Source organism: Oryx dammah, unplaced genomic scaffold (assembly GCF_014754425.2).
Source record: "Oryx dammah isolate SB20612 unplaced genomic scaffold, SCBI_Odam_1.1 HiC_scaffold_11072, whole genome shotgun sequence".
In the NCBI taxonomy this organism is placed as follows: Eukaryota; Metazoa; Chordata; class Mammalia; order Artiodactyla; family Bovidae; genus Oryx; species Oryx dammah.
In genome coordinates this window covers 1,800,938-1,818,235 of record NW_024080466.1, presented here as the reverse complement: position 1 = coordinate 1,818,235, position 17,298 = coordinate 1,800,938, and the positions used below count along the sequence as shown (strand labels likewise).

The 17,298-nt window shown below is 40.7% G+C and overlaps 1 protein-coding gene across 1 annotated transcript in view; it reads left to right on the top strand.

Moving 5' to 3' along the window:
- Positions 1–17,298, top strand: part of LOC120860414 (collagen alpha-1(XII) chain-like) — a 123,526-nt gene that overhangs the window by 67,599 nt on the left and 38,629 nt on the right. The window contains exons 35-46 of the mRNA XM_040236213.1: positions 1,399–1,541; positions 2,883–3,012; positions 3,313–3,455; positions 5,381–5,510; positions 7,972–8,091; positions 9,164–9,310; positions 11,020–11,136; positions 11,284–11,430; positions 11,927–12,001; positions 13,809–13,948; positions 15,599–15,722; positions 15,888–16,031. Of these exons, the coding sequence (XP_040092147.1) occupies positions 1,399–1,541; positions 2,883–3,012; positions 3,313–3,455; positions 5,381–5,510; positions 7,972–8,091; positions 9,164–9,310; positions 11,020–11,136; positions 11,284–11,430; positions 11,927–12,001; positions 13,809–13,948; positions 15,599–15,722; positions 15,888–16,031 (1,560 nt within the window). The remainder of the gene's footprint in view (positions 1–1,398; positions 1,542–2,882; positions 3,013–3,312; positions 3,456–5,380; positions 5,511–7,971; positions 8,092–9,163; positions 9,311–11,019; positions 11,137–11,283; positions 11,431–11,926; positions 12,002–13,808; positions 13,949–15,598; positions 15,723–15,887; positions 16,032–17,298) is intronic.

Genomic DNA, 17,298 nt, shown 5'->3' with positions numbered 1-17,298 from the left:
GGCAGAAAATGTAGCTCTTTCATGATACACTGTGCTTTTCAATGTAAAGGCCATATAGGCACATTGAAGAATATTTGGAAAATTCATGATAGCATAACAATATAAAAGTTACTCATAGTTTACCATCCAAATTCCACCAACTGTTATTATTTTAGTGTATGAAACAGAAAAGTTATAATAGCATTCTTCTTCTGAAATGGTAATTTCAGAATTTATACATGTATATATAATCGTCCGTATTGTTTCACTGGCAAAAATTCATGAACTTTGCTTTGTGCTTTATAAATTTATGTGGAGCAGTATTTTGTAACTGGCTTTCACAGTGTCAATTTTTGAAATCTGTTCGTCACATTACTTAATTGCACATTTCTCTGGTATGCTGATGAAGTGCCTTTTGGCGTTGAAAATCTGAGTGCTTTCATTTGCCATTAACATCTTGAGAAACCAGTTTATAGTGGTTTTACAATTCTTTGTAGTATTGCTTAAAGGCTTTGGGGCATACCTATAAATATTTCTCTGGCTTTAAAAATACACTTGCTGATGGCTGAAAGAGAGCAAGTTCGGATGACTTCTTTTGGAGAAAGATTAGTGGTCTGGAAAGATGATGATATTGGCTAAACTAGAGTTTGGGGTTAATACATGGATTTAATTTGAATGTTTTTCTAAGTCCCGGTTGAAGCAGTTAGCTGAGAACTGAGTGTATCTTTTCTCCTTCCTTTTGCCTTTTATTTTAATCACAGAAGACATTCAGTATTGAGTTGCTGAATGAGAAGGAATGAATGGGTGAAGATAGCTATTTGGAATTAGATGGCTTCATCCATGTTGCCAGGTCTCCCTTAGAAGGCAGAGCTGTAAAATCATCTCTCTCTCCAGCACCTGTGTTTGGAAACTGACGCTTCTTTCAGTTTCTTGTTCCTTGTCTGCCCTTTTATGGCCTTGGTGCTCAGTGGCTTGATCGTGTCCTGTTCTTTGTGACCCCATGGACTGTAGCCCACCAGGCTTCTCTGCGCATGGAATTTTCCAGGCTAGAATACCGGAGTGTTTTGCCATTCCTTATTCAGGGGATCTTCTTCCCAACCCAGGGATGGAACCCACGTGATTCTTTGCCACTGAGCTACCTGGGAAGCCCGTTTTATGGCCAGCCCAGTACTATTGCTTTTACTTGCTTGTTTTTCTTGGCAACAACTTTGCTTCCGTATAGACCGAAGACATAGTTGGCTAACTTGGACTACATTTGGATTTGAAACTTTTTAATCTGCTTTTGTGTGTGGATAATTAGACGTTTAAAGAGGACAATATTTTATCCTATTGGAGAGTGGAAGTTCTGGAGAAGCGATAACAAAAACTCAACATAGATAAACAAACATAAGAAATATGTGTTGGTTTTTCTTTACTCAGTGGTGAGAGGGCTGGCAAGAAACGTCCAAGTGTACAATCCGACGCCAAACAGCCTGGACGTTCGTTGGGACTCGGCACCTGGCCCAGTTCAGCAGTATCGCATTGTGTATTCACCTCAGGATGGTACAAGACCCTCCGAATCTGTAAGTTATGCTGTTGCCTTGGAACTTGGCAAAAGAATGCTGCAGATTTCACTGTCTCTCCAGCTGTAGTAGCTGCTGGCCCCGGACGATAAATCAGTTGATGTGGCCCTGGGTCTCCCGGAAGCTTCCTTTCTTGATAAGCTTAGTCTCATGTTTGTGTCCTGGTTGGTTGCCGGTGAGGATGCAAGCCATCGACAAGCCTGCATGTAATGCTTAAATGACGGCTTTTGATGAATTAAAGTATTACCTATAGGGTTAGTTAGCAAAAATGAATTTTATTTTAAAAATGACAATTAGCTATATAAGTTAAAAGCCCCAGTAGTTAATGCGAATTATTGCTAGGCCTTGTTAATATGGGCTTTTGTTATAACATATGCATATCTTTGTTAAGAAAATACTTTGTTAAAGTTTGCCTCCATTGGCTCTTAACAGATTGCCCAGTGTATCTTCAATTCATAGCACTGTGCTATTTTTTTTTTTAAAGTAGACTAGTAGAGATCAGAAATTACTAATTTGACCTTGAATATCGGCTTCCCAGGTGGTGCAGTTGGTAAAGACTCCACCTGCCAATGCAGGAGACACAGAGGTGTGGGTTTGATCCCTGGGTCAGGAAAATCCTCTGGAGTGGGAAAGAGGAACCCACTCCAGTATTCTTTCCTGGAAAATTCCACAGGAAGAGGCTCTAGGTGGGCTACAGTCCATGGGGTAGCAAAGAGTTGGACATAACTGAGCACGCGTGCATTATCAGAATACCTATGGGAAAGTAAACTTATAAACTAGCTTAATTTACAAGTCTTTACAAAATAAACAATGATGATGAACAAAGATTAGACAAATGAGCAATGGCTGTGTTCTGTAAGAATATTGATTTGCATGTCCCTGTGTGTGTGGAGTATATTCAGACAACTTCGTCCTTACCCATAGCATGGAGTTGCTATTTTAATAGAAAACCTCTGCCCTGCCAGTGTGTGTGTGTGTGTCGGGTGGGGGGGCGGTGCGGGGAGTCCTTTCTCTTTTGTGTACCTCACATTCAAGGCAGTTTTGGATGACTGTCATGAGCCCTGGATGTTGTATTTGAGAATCTTTTACAATAAACATAAATAGGAGATAATTGAAGTTAGTAAGGGTTCACGATGAACTAACTTTTTTTGGAGAGGAGATTTCTGAGGCTAAATTGCACTGAGTGCTATGGCTTGGGCATATCTCACGAGGTAGCACAGAAGTTGGCCTCTGCTGTGTTAGGCTCCGCTTTTATTGTAAACGTTATTGTGCTGACTAATGAAAGACTTGGTAAGCGTTTGGGTTGTCATCAGACAGAATCTGGCATGTCCTCCCCTCCAGATTGTGGTGCCAGGAAATACCCTCACGGTGCACTTGGAGCGGCTGATTCCGGACACGCCCTATTCTGTGAACATTGTTGCTCTCTACTCCGATGCTGAAGGGAATCCCAGCCCTGCCCAGGGCCGTACATGTAAGGAGCAAATCCTTTCTCCACCGGGTTCTCCTGTGACTCAGGGTGGGAGGCCCGGGGCGGGGGCGGGTGGGGAGTGAGGGGTGCTGGGGGCTGCCTAAGTGAAGCCTGGATCGCTCTGAATACAGCATTTTCTATTCTGGTTTCACATGAGAACCACAGATGTGTACTTCATCGTAAGGGAGTAAGCAACCTAGAGAGTGGTGAGGTACCTGCCCTGGGGACGTTTCTTTCACACCCCACACCCCACGTTCACCATGATCACAGACTGGAAACTAATTGTTGCCTTTATTTATTTAGTACCACGAAGTGGACCAAGAAATCTCAGAGTCTTTGGGGAGACCACCAACAGCCTCTCGGTAGCCTGGGATCACGCTGACGGGCCGGTTCAACAATACAGGATCATTTATTCTCCCACTGTTGGTGACCCGATTGATGAATATGTGAGTCTGATTCTCATTCACCTGAGCATTTTATTTTGTAGTCTCTTCCCTGTTGAAGGGTGAGCATCCGCTTTCCTCTTTAGGAAGTCCTGTGATCACAGTTGCATCCTTGTCTCTCGTGAGACGGTCCCATTATGTGTGACTTTCTCTGATGTAATATTGGAGCAGCTGTCTGTGCCGAGCATGCCTCCCCCACCACAGGCTATCAGTGTTTCTGGGCTCATTTCTTTTCTAAAGACAGGTTGAAAGATGGTCTTATCTAATATAAATGCGTATATTTTTATTCTATCATGAATTTTCCAAATAGTCAGGTGATGTGACTCTTTAAATCTTAACCTTGCTTTAAATATAATTTCTCCACAATATCTCTCTTCAGTTGTTGTTGTTTACTTGCCAAGTCATGTGTGACTCTTTGTGACCCCATGGACTGTAGCCCACCAGGCTCCTCTGTCCTTGGGATACTCCAGGCAAGAATACTGGAGCGGGTTGCCATTTCCTTCTCCAGGGGATCTTCCTGATCAAGGGATCAAATGCATCTCCTATACTGGCAGGCAGGTTCTTTCTCCCTGAGCCAGCAGGCTAATCAAGTGGTCTTTTCTCTGCACTGAACATTTTTGGGTACACTTTGGTTTTGAGTATACATACTCTCATACTAGTCTTAAAGTTTTTGAGTGTCGTATTTTGTCACTCTAGAACCCGATTCAAGTTTCTTCAAGCTCCTTCTTAGTTCTCAGTATGTATATCCATCTATTACAGAGGGATGAACTCACCACCTTAGAGTTTAATGGTTAATTGATGTGATAGGTTAATAGACTATGACACAGAATGTTGATTGTAAGGCAGTGAAGTCTGTGCTTTGTAGCCATTTTGTCACATGTATCTTCTTTGGCTCAGTGGACATGAGTTTGAGCAAACTTCGGGAGATAGTGAAGGACAGGGAAGCCTGGCATGCTGCAGTCCATGGGGTAGCAAAGAGTTGGACATGGTTTAGTGACTGAAAAACAGCAATTGTCTTTGATAGTTCTTCCTTCACGATCCCCATGTTGTAACATTTATCTACTTGAACTTGAAATATTAAACTCGAATTCAAGCCCCTATTTTTATTAATCAGAAAGTCACATAACTCTCTTTAAGTTTCTGCTCAGGATGCGATGAGCAGTATTACCACACTTCGTTTGCTAAAGCAGAGAGGTTCATGCTTTAGTGTTTATTCAGCTTTGCCACTGACAAGCATGCAATTTCCTGTCTTTTTCTGAAGACACTAAAAATGTAATTTCCCCCCACTTCACCATTTGGATTTAGGGGACACCATGCTGGAATTCACCATGCTGTTTTAAGTGATCCCTGTTGTTTGTAGAAGCAGAGCATAGGGTTGGAAGAGAGACGGAGAGCTCTGTCTGGTTCATTTCCTCTTCATGGGGGCAGTTGAATGCATCTTCCATTTCCTCTTTTTCCCCTAGTGAATATCAGCCAAACTGATCCTCTTGAGGTCAGAAGCTGAGTCTGCTTTTGCTTCCTGGTGCGCTCCCACGGCGGGTGCCACACCTGGCCCGTGGTGGGCACCGGGTGCGTGTGTGTGGAAGGAGCACGATAAAACCGGCACAGAGAGATGTGTGAGAAAGGAGAGGGGCACGGCGATGCTTGGCACGTGTGTGCGAGATGCTGCCTTTCATTCTCAAGGCTTCCTTCCTTCCGGGAGGCTGAGCCACAGGACAGGGACGTGGCTGATGCAGTATTTGAGCTGAGATGTACCTGACTCTAAAACCATCCCCTTGCTGTTTGGCGGCAGGGAAGACGGTTTGCCCCACCGTGAACACTATACAACAAGAAGGAACCAGGAAGAAAACATTGCTGTTTATGAGAATACATATTGATCTGAAAATCCTCTGGCTGGTCATAACTTCATAATTTAACTTCCCCTGCAGACCACTGTCCCAGGCAGAAGAAACAACGTAATTCTCCAGCCCCTGCAGCCTGATACCCCGTATAAAATTACTGTTATTCCTGTTTATGAAGATGGAGATGGTGCCCATTTGACTGGAAATGGAAGAACTGGTAAATGCCTTCTGCCTTTCATAATCTTTAAACTTGGTACTCTTTGAGTAGCTGCATCAACATTTGTGTCTTGTAGTGTATTTTGTCAAAATGATATGACAACAGAATGTGTTTTTAACTTTTTAAAGGTCCACTAGAAAAAGGAAAATGAGATCCAAGCCTGCGTACTTTTCTTTGCCTGAGACAGCTTTATCCTTTGGAAAGCCACTGCCTAGTCACTGGAAAATATTTTAGTTTGTGTGTTATCAGTTATGCTGTGGCTGTTTATCAATTAAATGTCAGCGAAAAATACAGTGTCACCATTGAATTTGTCATAAAAAGCAAGATGCTTAGTAGTCATCTTCTGCCTTTTCAAAGTTAGGTTTTTTTTTAAATATTTTTTTCTATTGTTCAGTCCAGTTCAGTTGCTCAGTCATGTCCGACTATTGTGACCCCATGGACTACAGCACGTCAGGCTTCCCTGTCCATCACCAACTAACTCCCAGAGTTTACCCAAACTCATATCCATTGAGTCAGTGATGCCGTCCAACCATCTCATCCTCTGTCGTCCGCTTCTCCTCCCGCCCTCAATCTTTCCCAGCATCAGGGTCTTTTCCAATGAGTCAGTTCTTCACATCTGGTGACCAAAGTATTAGAGTTTCAGCTTCAGCATCCGTCCTTCCAATGAATATTCAGGACTGATTTCCTTCAGGATGGACTAGTTGGATTTCCTTGCAGTCCAAGGGACTCTCAAGAGTCTTAACTTCAATACCAGAGTTCAAAAACATCATTTCTTCGGCGCTCAGATTTCTTTCTGGTCCTAAGTCATTTACGAAGAATTACCAGGGTTCAGTTGTCTTTTCTAGCCCACACGGGTGGCAGTTTCTTATGATTTAGATCACAGGTTCTCCAGTTCGGTAGCTGGAATGACCTAAGGATCCTTAGAAAGGCTTATGCCTTGGTACCACGCACAGAGACACGGACGTAGTCGGTGTAGATGTGGCCTGGACCTGCTGAAGTTCTAGTGTGTAGCCAAAGCTGAAAGTCTCTGGCTGAACTTGGAGGCAGGCTGGCCATCAGTCTGCTGGGTTCTGTTAACTGGGCGACATTGCTAAGACTGTTTTTTTCCACTTCATTCAGCAGAAATCCCCTTAAGTAACATGATTTCAGGGTCCTTGCTACGCTTAATTGCCCAGACTCTTTCTCTGCTTAAACAATCTTGACAACATTACAGGATTTGGGAGAAGAAACATTTGAAAGCTCCCGAGAGAAAAGCAGGACCAGTGTTTCAGCTCAGTCTCTGGAGGCCAAGAATTTGTATTTCTTGACACTTGTCGTCTACAGAACTGAGCCAACAGAGACTCCGTTGAGTGACTCAAGATAATTTTAATTGAGCAATTTCCCCAATTTTCACTCCCTCCCTGAGGTTTCAGAATATATTTAGATACTTTTCTGGAGGAAATGCCATATTTCAGAATTTTGTGCTTAATCACAGAACATGGAAAATCTCTCCTAGATCTTGAGTTTTCTAGGAAGGGCCAAAGCCACTTCTGGTTTCTGTTATTAAAACAGTTTTTAAAGTTGAAGTCCTTATGTGTGTAATGCTATGAATAATAACTCAGTGGCTGACTATCATGCTATTTCACAGCATTGCTCTTACTGGGAATGGAGTTAGCCTGAGCTCTGGAAGCCCGAGGATTTTCTCTAGGTCTTGCTGGTAGAGGTTATAACAGTGTTGGGAAAGAACCTTGTTTTAGTTATTAGGTAGCTGTGTAATCTTGGATGAACCATAGTTTATTTTTGTGATAAGATGGTTGGGCTGCTGCTCCTGCTGCTAAGTCACTTCAGTTGTGTCCAACTCTGTGCGACCCAATAGATGGCAGCCCACCAGGCTCCGCCATCCCTGGGATTCTCCAGGCAAGAACACTGGAGTGGGTTGCCATTTCCTTCTCCAATGCATGAAAGTGAAAAGTGAAAAGTGAAAGTGAAGTTGCTCAGTTGTTTCCAACTTTTTGCAACCCCATGGACTGCAGCCTACCAGGCTTCTCTGTCCATGGGATTTTCTAGGCAAGAGTACTGGAGTGGGTTGCCATTGCCTTCTCCAGGTGGTTGGGCTAGTCTCAAAATTGCTTTTTTTTTTTTTTTGCTCTAACAATCTTTGATCTATAACATTCAAAAACTGGTATGAGATATATTTTAGTCTCTATGATTCTGCATCATATAACATACTGGTTCTGGAAATCACCACTTCCTGAGTCTGTTTGATTTGCTGTCTGAATTTGAAAAATTTCCAAGCTTTCTGTTGAACATTTCAGTGCTTATTGTTTTTTGAATCAGAACATTATGAGATATTATTAATGTGCTCTCATGGGGCTGCATTGCCAATATTCATAGCTAATACTCATTAAGTTCTATGTTTAATGTTTGTTAGTCCTTGTTTGTCAATAAAAGGTCAGTAATGTGTGCCAATATTTGCTTTCAGTGGGATTACTTCCTCCTCAGAACATACACATCTCTGATGAATGGTATACCAGATTCAGGGTGTCCTGGGATCCTTCACCCTCTCCTGTTCTTGGATATAAAATTGTGTATAAGCCAGTGGGTAAGGATTTCGTTATCTTAGAAATGCATTAGAGGGTTATTTGTGTATGAGCGTGTTTTTAATTGCATCCTCCATGATTAGATTCTCCTGATAGTTCAGTTACCACATCAAGGTCTCTCCTACCAAAGGTAACATTTCTGGAAATAGTATTTAAGCCAGTGGTTTAAAGTATCATTGTTACTATGGGTTTAGATGTTACTCCCATTAATTTGCATGACTAAGATATCTGATCTGGTTCATAAAATTCCACAAATTGAAACTGTGTTCAGACAGCCTATATGTTATTATGCTTGTGAAATAATGGGTACTTAATTAATATAAACTGTATTTCTGTATTTTTCCCATTATGTCAAGGTATTATTCCATTTGGGGCATGTGCATTTTAGTTTATTCACAACAGGCTTGCTTTTCAACTTCCCACTGACACTTTCAACTAAATGGATGTCCTCTCTATTAAATTATTTGCCATCTTTGTTTCCATGTTCTATCTATATGTTTAGCAAAATGGAAGAAATATACTCTTTGTGCTAAATTTGCTGAGGTATCTTCCATGTACCCAGGAAGGGTGTGAACCAGAAAAAGGAAAAGGAGAGAAGGCAAGTGTCAGGATATGTGAGCTGTGCAAGAAACAAAGAGAGAACTTCAAAGTGGAGGAATGGGATGCAAGACAGATGTTTTTAAATCGTCTCTACAACAGAAAAATGTTAATTAAATACCTAGTGTATACAGAGTACTATGCTGGCAAAATGACACTTTAGAGAAGAAGCTTGAAAGTCTAGAGTAGTTGACTGTGTGATGATTTATTCTTTAAAGGAACATTAATTGCACACATGCTGCATTCATTAGCACACATGCTAGGTATTGTGCAACACTTTGAGAATAACAAGAAAAGGATTTGTGTCTGCCTACAGTTTTGTATTCACCATATAAAGTAGCATGTATTACAGGGAGCAAGTGCATAAGGGCTATGAAATCAATAGTGTTCCTACTATCGTTTAAGTCATTTGATTTTAAGAAGAAATTGAGACTAGGGATAACATATTTCTCTGTATTTCTGTGATTGTAATAAAAGGTTCCAATGAGCCCATGGAAGTCTTTGTTGGAGAAGTGACGTCATACACATTACACAATCTCAACCCCAGCACCACCTATGACGTGAATGTCTATGCTCAGTATGATTCTGGACTCAGTGTTCCTCTGACCGACCAAGGCACTACATGTGAGTCACGTAGCTTTCTCTGGTTGTAAGAAAAAGTGTAGTATAAATGATTAGGCCAGTCTGTTTTAATGTTCTTTCTTAACATCTGCATGTTTCCTTAGCATTGAGTAGGTAACCCTTTTGTGTCCAGCTAAACAAATACTTAGGCCATATAATCAAAATTAAAAAATGTGTGTGTTGAGATATGTTTATTTCATATAAAATACATTTAAAAATTTGAAAGATAAAAATTTTGGAATTATTATTTCATCCATGAATACTATGTAAGATCATAGAGTTGAGAACTATGTGGTTTTTCCTGACATTTGATGTTAAACGTGGACTTCCCAGGTGGTTCAGTGGTAAAGAATTCACCTGGCGATGCAGGAGATGGAAGAGACACAGTTCAATCCCTGGGTTGCGAAGATCCCCTGGAGTAGGAAAAGGCAACCCGTTGCAGTATCCTTGCCTGGAAAATTCCATGGACAGAGGAGCCTGGTGGACTATAGCCCATGTGGTCACAAAGTCACGACTGAGTGACTGAGTAAACACATGCACAGTTGAAAGTTTTCATGTAAATGTCATGGTTACTGATTCAGCCCACAGATAGATTTTGTTATCATCAAATGCTTCAATGACTATTAAAGAACTTAGCAGATAGAATTTCAGAAAAAATTCTCATTATTTTTCATGAGATCTTGGACATTCATTGTGTTGAGAGGGGCTACAGACAGACCTCGTTTTATTGCACTTGGCTTTACTGCACTTTGCAGATGCTGCATTTTCTATAAATTGAAGTTTTGTGGCAACCTGGCATGGAGCAAGTCTACTGGTGCCATTTTTCCATCAGCATTTGCTCACTTCATGTCTCTGTGTCATATTTGGTAGTTCTTGAAATATTTCAACCTTTTTCATTATTATTATGTTTGTTACAGTGATCTGAGATCAGTGATCTTTGGTGTTACTATTGCAAAAAGATTACAGTTAGCTGAAGGCTCAGGTGATGGTTAACATTTTTAGCAATCAAGTATTTTTAATGAAGGTATGAACATTACTTTTTTTATACAAAAAGCTGCTGCTGCTGCTGCTGAGTCGCTTCAGTCGTGTCTGACTCTGCACAAACCCATAGACGGCAGCCCACCAGGCTCCCCCGTCCCTGAGATTCTCCAGGCAAGAACACTGGAGTGCGTTGCCATTTCCTTCTCCAATACATGAAGGTGAAAAGTGAAAGTGAAGTTGCTTAGTCGGGTCCAACTCAGTGACCCCATAGACTGCAGCCTACCAGGCTCCTCCGTCCATGAGATTTTCCAGGCAAGAGTACTGGAGTGGGTGGCCATTGCCTTCTCCATAGAAAAAGCTACTTCACACTTAATATACTATGGTATAGTGTAAACATAACTTTTATATGCTCTGGAAAGTCAAAATATTCATGTCACTTGTTTACTGAACCAATATTTGCTTTATTCTGGTGGTCTGGAACGGATGTGGAATTTGCTTCTCTTGAAAATCAGTGATAAAAAGGGAGATCCATTTTGACTGTACCATATTCTCATGTTTGTTTCATGTATATTTCTTAATAAGGAAACAATGTAAACAATGTGAGACTTTAGGCATTACCTTTTTCAGCCACAATGAAAGTTTTAAAAATGTGCTAGGATTAAACGTTTGCTTTTTGTCTTTGTTTAGGAAGTAAGTCTATTTCTTCCTGTCTTTTTTTTTTTTTTTTGTAGTATATTTGAATGTGACGGATCTGAAAACTTACCAAGTCGGGTGGGATACATTCTGTGTCAGATGGTTGGCTCACCGAGCAGCCACTTCCTACAGACTAAAACTAAGCCCCGCAGATGGTACGTGTGCAAAAAAAAGAAAACCCTGGAGCACATAGTAGTCACATTTTAAACTTTAGTAAAGATGTTATTTTGGTTATTAAAAAAATGATGCATCAACATGCATTTAAATATAACTATTGATAATGCTGGCATTGTCCTAACCAGGAACCAGAGGACAGGAAATCACAGTGCGTGGATCAGAAACCAGTCACTGCTTCACTGACCTGTCACCGGAAACTGATTATGGAGTCACTGTCTTTGTGCAGACACCAAATCTTGAGGGACCAGGTGTCTCGGTCAAGGAACGTACTAGTAAGTGCTTGAGTAATCTGGGGAGTCTCCGTAAGGCTTCAGAATAGGATGCTCTGGGTGTGGGAGGCTGAAGTGACTCCTGCGTGACCACTTCTCGCGAACAGCAATAGTGAGGTGATGGCAGGTCCTTGAGCAGGGGTCTGTGGTCGGCTCAATGCCTTTGTCTGCAGCAATCCTGTGCTGCCCCTATTAGGCTTGGTATAATAAGGAAAAAGACCTCAAAGAGGGAGCTGGCTCTAGCAGACAGTGAGAGGGTGAATATGTGTTGCATTAGTGACCTTTGCCCATTCTCCCTCTGATTCTGGGCTTCAGTTCCTGCTGCAGTCAATACGGAGTATCTGCCAATGGTACCAAATTTGGATGAAATAGAATTCCCAGCATCAGTGCCAGGGAGACTTCATTTGTTGTCAAGGGCTTAAATGGCTCTTCAGATTTATTTTCTGTGATATGAAATATGCACTTGTTGTGGTTTTCTAATTATTGTTTTAAATTCTAGCCTTAAAACCAACAGAAGCCCCGACAGAGCCACCCACACCACCCCCTCCTCCTACAATTCCACCAGCCCGGGAAGGTAAGTGATACTATCAGTTGATGCATTCAGCTGGTGGGGACTGAGAGCCTTCTTACTTATGTACCTTATTTACAGTTGACATAGGACATTTCTGATTTATTACTCCTGCTGAAGCGTTTTTAGATCAAAGGCAGAGATTACCAGTCATTTGCTCTTCCCCTGCTCCAGACACATTTTAGTGAGACTAAAATCAATCATAAACCACTGCAGCTCTTCAGTGGAACTCTGTTTCCTCACTTTTGCAGATGAACGTCTAGGGATGCCTTATATAATCCATAGTCACATGATGGGCATTCTTTCTTCTGGCTGTTGGCATCAACAAGCACTGGGAACCTTTGGGGCTAAATCTGCAGTGTAACTCCTGTGGCCTTTGACTTTGGAATTCCTGGCTTCTGACTTGAGAGGCCCTGGATTACACAAAGCTGAAAAATTTCCATTCACCAAAGCTGGAGACATAATTGTCACTTGCAGAGAACTGGTAAAAAGACATATACTGAGCTATTCCTGCTGGTCTCTCTGTAATTTGGGGCAATGCTCAGCGTTTCCTCAAATTAAGTTTCAGGTGACTGAGGATGAGATGGTTGGATGAGTCACGGACATGAGTTTGAGCAAGCTCCGGTAGGTAGTGAGGGACAGGAAAGCTGGCGTGCTGCAGTCCGTGGGGCTGCAGAGTCGGACACGACTAAGCAACTGAATAACAAATTAGCTACTGGTTTATTCTTTTCCTACGTTCTGTTTCCAGCATTTAACTGAAAGCATTTCAGACTTTAAAGTTTTTTTTTTTTTTAATCTTGGAAGACTTGGAAGGCTATGATTTTATCTTAGCCTTTTTGATATGATTTTATCAAGTCTTCTAAAGAAGTAAAATTAAAAGTGTAATATTATAGGATAAAATAGTAATGAGTTTCTTAATTAAACGTTTGAAAGGAATTCAGTAAATAATTTTGGCTTAAAGACATGCATGCTAAGGTCTTCATAGACGTTACATTTTATTTTAGAGCAGTTAAATTTTAGAGCAGTTTTAGGTTCACATCAAATTTGAACTGAAAGTACATGTAGCTCCCAGACATGCCCTGCCTTCTCCCATCCAAACCTCCCCCAACTCTCAGCATCGCCCTGCTGCCAGCGTGGGATGTCAGTTACATCCTGTGAGCCTATACTGGCACACCATTATCATCCAAAGTCCATGTTTACATTAGGATTCATTCTTGCTGTTAAATATTCTGCACATTAAGTTTTTGTCACTAAAATGTTGTTAACTTCTTATTTTCAGAATTTTTTTAAGCCTTCAAGTCTGAAGATTTAAAGATGTTTATTTTATTTCTCCCCTTTCCTCCTTCCATACAATTCTAGTGGCTTAATTTAAAATTTAAAAGACACCTTATCTACATGCATGATTATGTATAGAATCTCCAAACCCACTGATGACTCAAGTTCTGTGAATAATTGTTTTTAATTTGATTTCCTCCACATTTATTGTTTGAAGCTTCTTGAAGAATTCTATATGGAGGGAGCATGTGTTTGCAGAGTGAATGTGAGCAGATGGAGTAATTCCAGAGCTGAGATTGAGAGCACCTCTCAAACTGCTGTGCACTCGAATTATCTGGCACTTTGTTACTGCTGATTCTGATTCAAGAAGTCTGGGGTGGGGCCCAGGACTCCATTCCTATCAAGTTCCCACGTGATGCTGTTGCTGCTGGAACCACAGAAGAGTAGAGGGTGTTAGACTACATTTCTCAGTTTTGTAACTTCACTTGAATGAAAGAATTTATGAGACTTTGGGCTTCTTTTGTGTTTTCTCCCCCAGTGTGCAAAGGGGCCAAAGCAGATATTGTATTCCTGACCGATGCTTCCTGGAGTATTGGGGATGATAATTTTAACAAAGTTGTAAAATTCATTTTCAATACCGTGGGAGGCTTTGATGAAATCAGTCCTGCTGGAATTCAGGTGGGTGTCATTTCAAAGGTTATTCATCTGTAATGTCTTGCCATTTCCTCCAGACTTCTTAAGTACAAAGACTTTTCAGTAAAAACTCCATTTTTACTTTATTTTCTATTTTCTTTACACATATACTTTTGGGAAGGGCTTGGGTGTAAATGATAAAATAAATAGAAAAAATAAGTATTCCTCTAGGTATTCTTTTGGCTAGATGATGTTCTTGTCGAAGAATTTAGGGAATTCTAACTCTAACTTGCTTCTTAAAACTTCTGACAAGGATCCATTTTCACAAAAGACCACTTTGTATTCTGGAAGTTAAATGCATTGTAACTGTCCTGCCCTGTTAACTCAGAAGATCCAGGGATGATTAGTGACTGGTGGGGTGTAGAACCCTGTTGTCCCCTCTGCCATGGCACTCAGGGCCAGTGACTCTGCTACTTATAATTCAGATTCTGCAACCTTGAAGACCCACTTCAATTCCACCCTTACTGGAGGAGTTTCCTGGATAGTTTTAGGCATTCCAGACTCCTGAAGGGTTCTGTTTGTATTGCTCTTGTGGCCCATACCACTTTATATTGTCATTATTTGTGTGTTTCTCTTCTGTCTAAATCATTGACTCCTAAAGGCAAGAGACTGTATTGTTTTATTATTTTTTTGGAATTTTGTTCTTTGCTTCCACATTTCTCTTGGTGAGTTTTCTTCTTTATTTTGGCTGTTTGTACCTCTTCATTGTGACATCTTAGAGATGTTATGAAAAGAAGAGCTTTTGACATAAACCACAAATAATTCTGCAAACAAATCATGTCTTCTTTTATGGAATAATGTTTTATGGAATATATTAAATTTCAAATCCCCAAATAATCCTGTGGATGTTATTCCAACCCAAGATGAGTAAAATGTCAGGCTAGTTATATCCTTAATTTAATGTGTCAACAATTAAGCCATTTTACAAGTCCTTTTAGAAATGAATATTTCTGATAAAGTATAAGAATAAAAAAGCTACCATATTTTATTAGCTTCCATGTGCCAGCTACTTAGTATATATGATTCTTCTTCCTTAAAATGACTGTAGAAAGTAAGTATGATTATTTCCATTTTGCTGATAAAAAAACGAAGACCCAGAAATGTTGGGAATTTCCCCAATGTCACAAAGCTATTAATCGGCTGAGTTTTGATCCCATTGATCCTGTGTATAAAGCCTATAATCTTTCTACTAAATCACACTGCCACTGAGTTTGTGATGAGTGATGATTATTGTCCCACATGTGCCATTTTTATGTTACCATGAAGAATAGATGCAGTCAGCAGAAATGAGAAACAATTGCTTAGCCAACATTTGAGCTCAACATGGTATGTTCTCATTTTTAATCCTGGAACCTCACTGCTCTCTAGCTTCACCCATCCCTTCTTACATCCTGGACAATAAATATGGTGCATGTACTTTATCAGTTATCAATTACTGATACTTCACGAAGATCAGAAATTCGAGAATTTAGTGAGACGATGGTAGTCAGTGTTATATTAGCTATAAAGTGTTTATAATATTTCAGCAGGTCTAATACACTTCTCTTTCCCATTCTACAACTAGAGGAATCATTTGAAAATTGAAACATAAAAAGAGCGGACTTACCCTCACCACCAAACTGCCTTCCTCTTCAGGTCTCATTTGTGCAGTACAGTGACGAGGTCAAGTCTGAGTTTAAGCTGAACACATACAACGACAAGGCCCTGGCCCTGGGGGCCCTCCAGAACATTCGGTACAGAGGAGGAAACACAAGAACAGGTACCGTTCATCAGCATGTACTTAGACTTTCGCTCTCCAAAGCCTTTGGAGTGATGGGCTGAGTATAACTCTAACATTCAAATTCTTATCCATTGGGTGTGACTAAGGGCATTTGGATAGTTTTCACTGATAAAACACAAACATGTTCCATGCCTCATTCTACAGGCAAGGCTCTGACCTTTATCAAGGAGAAGGTGTTGACCTGGGAGAGTGGCATGAGGAAGAATGTCCCCAAGGTGCTGGTTGTGGTCACGGATGGTCGGTCGCAGGATGAGGTCAAGAAGGCGGCTTTGGTCATCCAGCAGTCAGGTAAACACAGGCATACATTTGATGCCCAGGGATTGCCCTCATTTATTTTACAGTTTCAAACATCCAGAAATGCTTGCAAAAGACCAAAATTATGGATTTTACTTTATTGTTTTTCTTTGAGTCTATCCTCCTCCATACCCTTCTAATGTTAGTTTACATTTAATCATGGAACAGTTGGATAATTGCTCAGCAACGACATGGTGTATTCTTTGTTTAAGACATGCATGCCTCATGGTCTGTCCCCCGTAGTGGTTGGAATGCTACAGACAGCAGTGATGGGATGATCCTCACCAGGCTTCCTGCTGTAGCAGAAGTAAAATCTTGATGCTGGTTCAAGCCACTCTAAGGAGAGACATAGGTTTAGCATGACCTGGTAGACTCACGCCCCAAACAGATTGCTGGAAGGTTTACTGCAAAGGAGCGGAGAGGCGTCTGGGGAGGCGTCACTGGTGTAGATCCTGGCAATCAAACATTCTGAAAGCCTGTAGCAAGGATGTTACACTGCCCTTCAAATTAGTTATGTCAGATGGTTAGAGATGAAGCTGGATCTTTGTAGTACCTGCATTAACAACCTCACTCCTTCAGGCAGGGTCCAAGGTGGACATATTTTAGAAAGAATACTATGCACGAGTTACTGTGGTCTAAATTGTAAAGTACTTCATTATATGGAGTTTGTCATCTGCACATGTATGGGTCTTTGGCTAAAAGTCTGAGTCAGGATGAGTACTAAGTCATACTGTCTTCTTACAATAGAGATCATTCTTTGCACTGATGTTTTTATAAATTATTTCCATTGTGGTTAGGCACTTTGAACAGATTTCTTCATGTGTTGGGCTCCTCGCTGATTTAGCTTTGGGGTTATGAATGATTGCTCCTCAAGTTATCTTGTTTCTAGCTAATGATGTAACCAGTTCTTTATATAGCCTATTTTTTTCTGCTGTCGAATTAAACTTTTGGAGTGAAAACTTTGTTTATTTGTGTTAGCCTAAATAAATGAAAGTTTATTGCCAGCGGGAGTTGTAGATTTCATTTTGAAAGTGGTCAAAGTGCTGACTTTGAGTCTGAGTTTATTGAGTAAATTAGTTTCAGGAATTCAGTTTAAAATGGGCCTATTGGTTTCTGAGTCAAATCGGCTTAAAATGCTAATGTTGCCTAAGACGTTTGCAGAATTAATGGGTATTTTAGGATGTGTGGAAGAAAATGAGTGCTACATTAAGCCATTTTGTTATTAAAATGTTCACCTTTTAATTGTTAAGATTTTATTTTA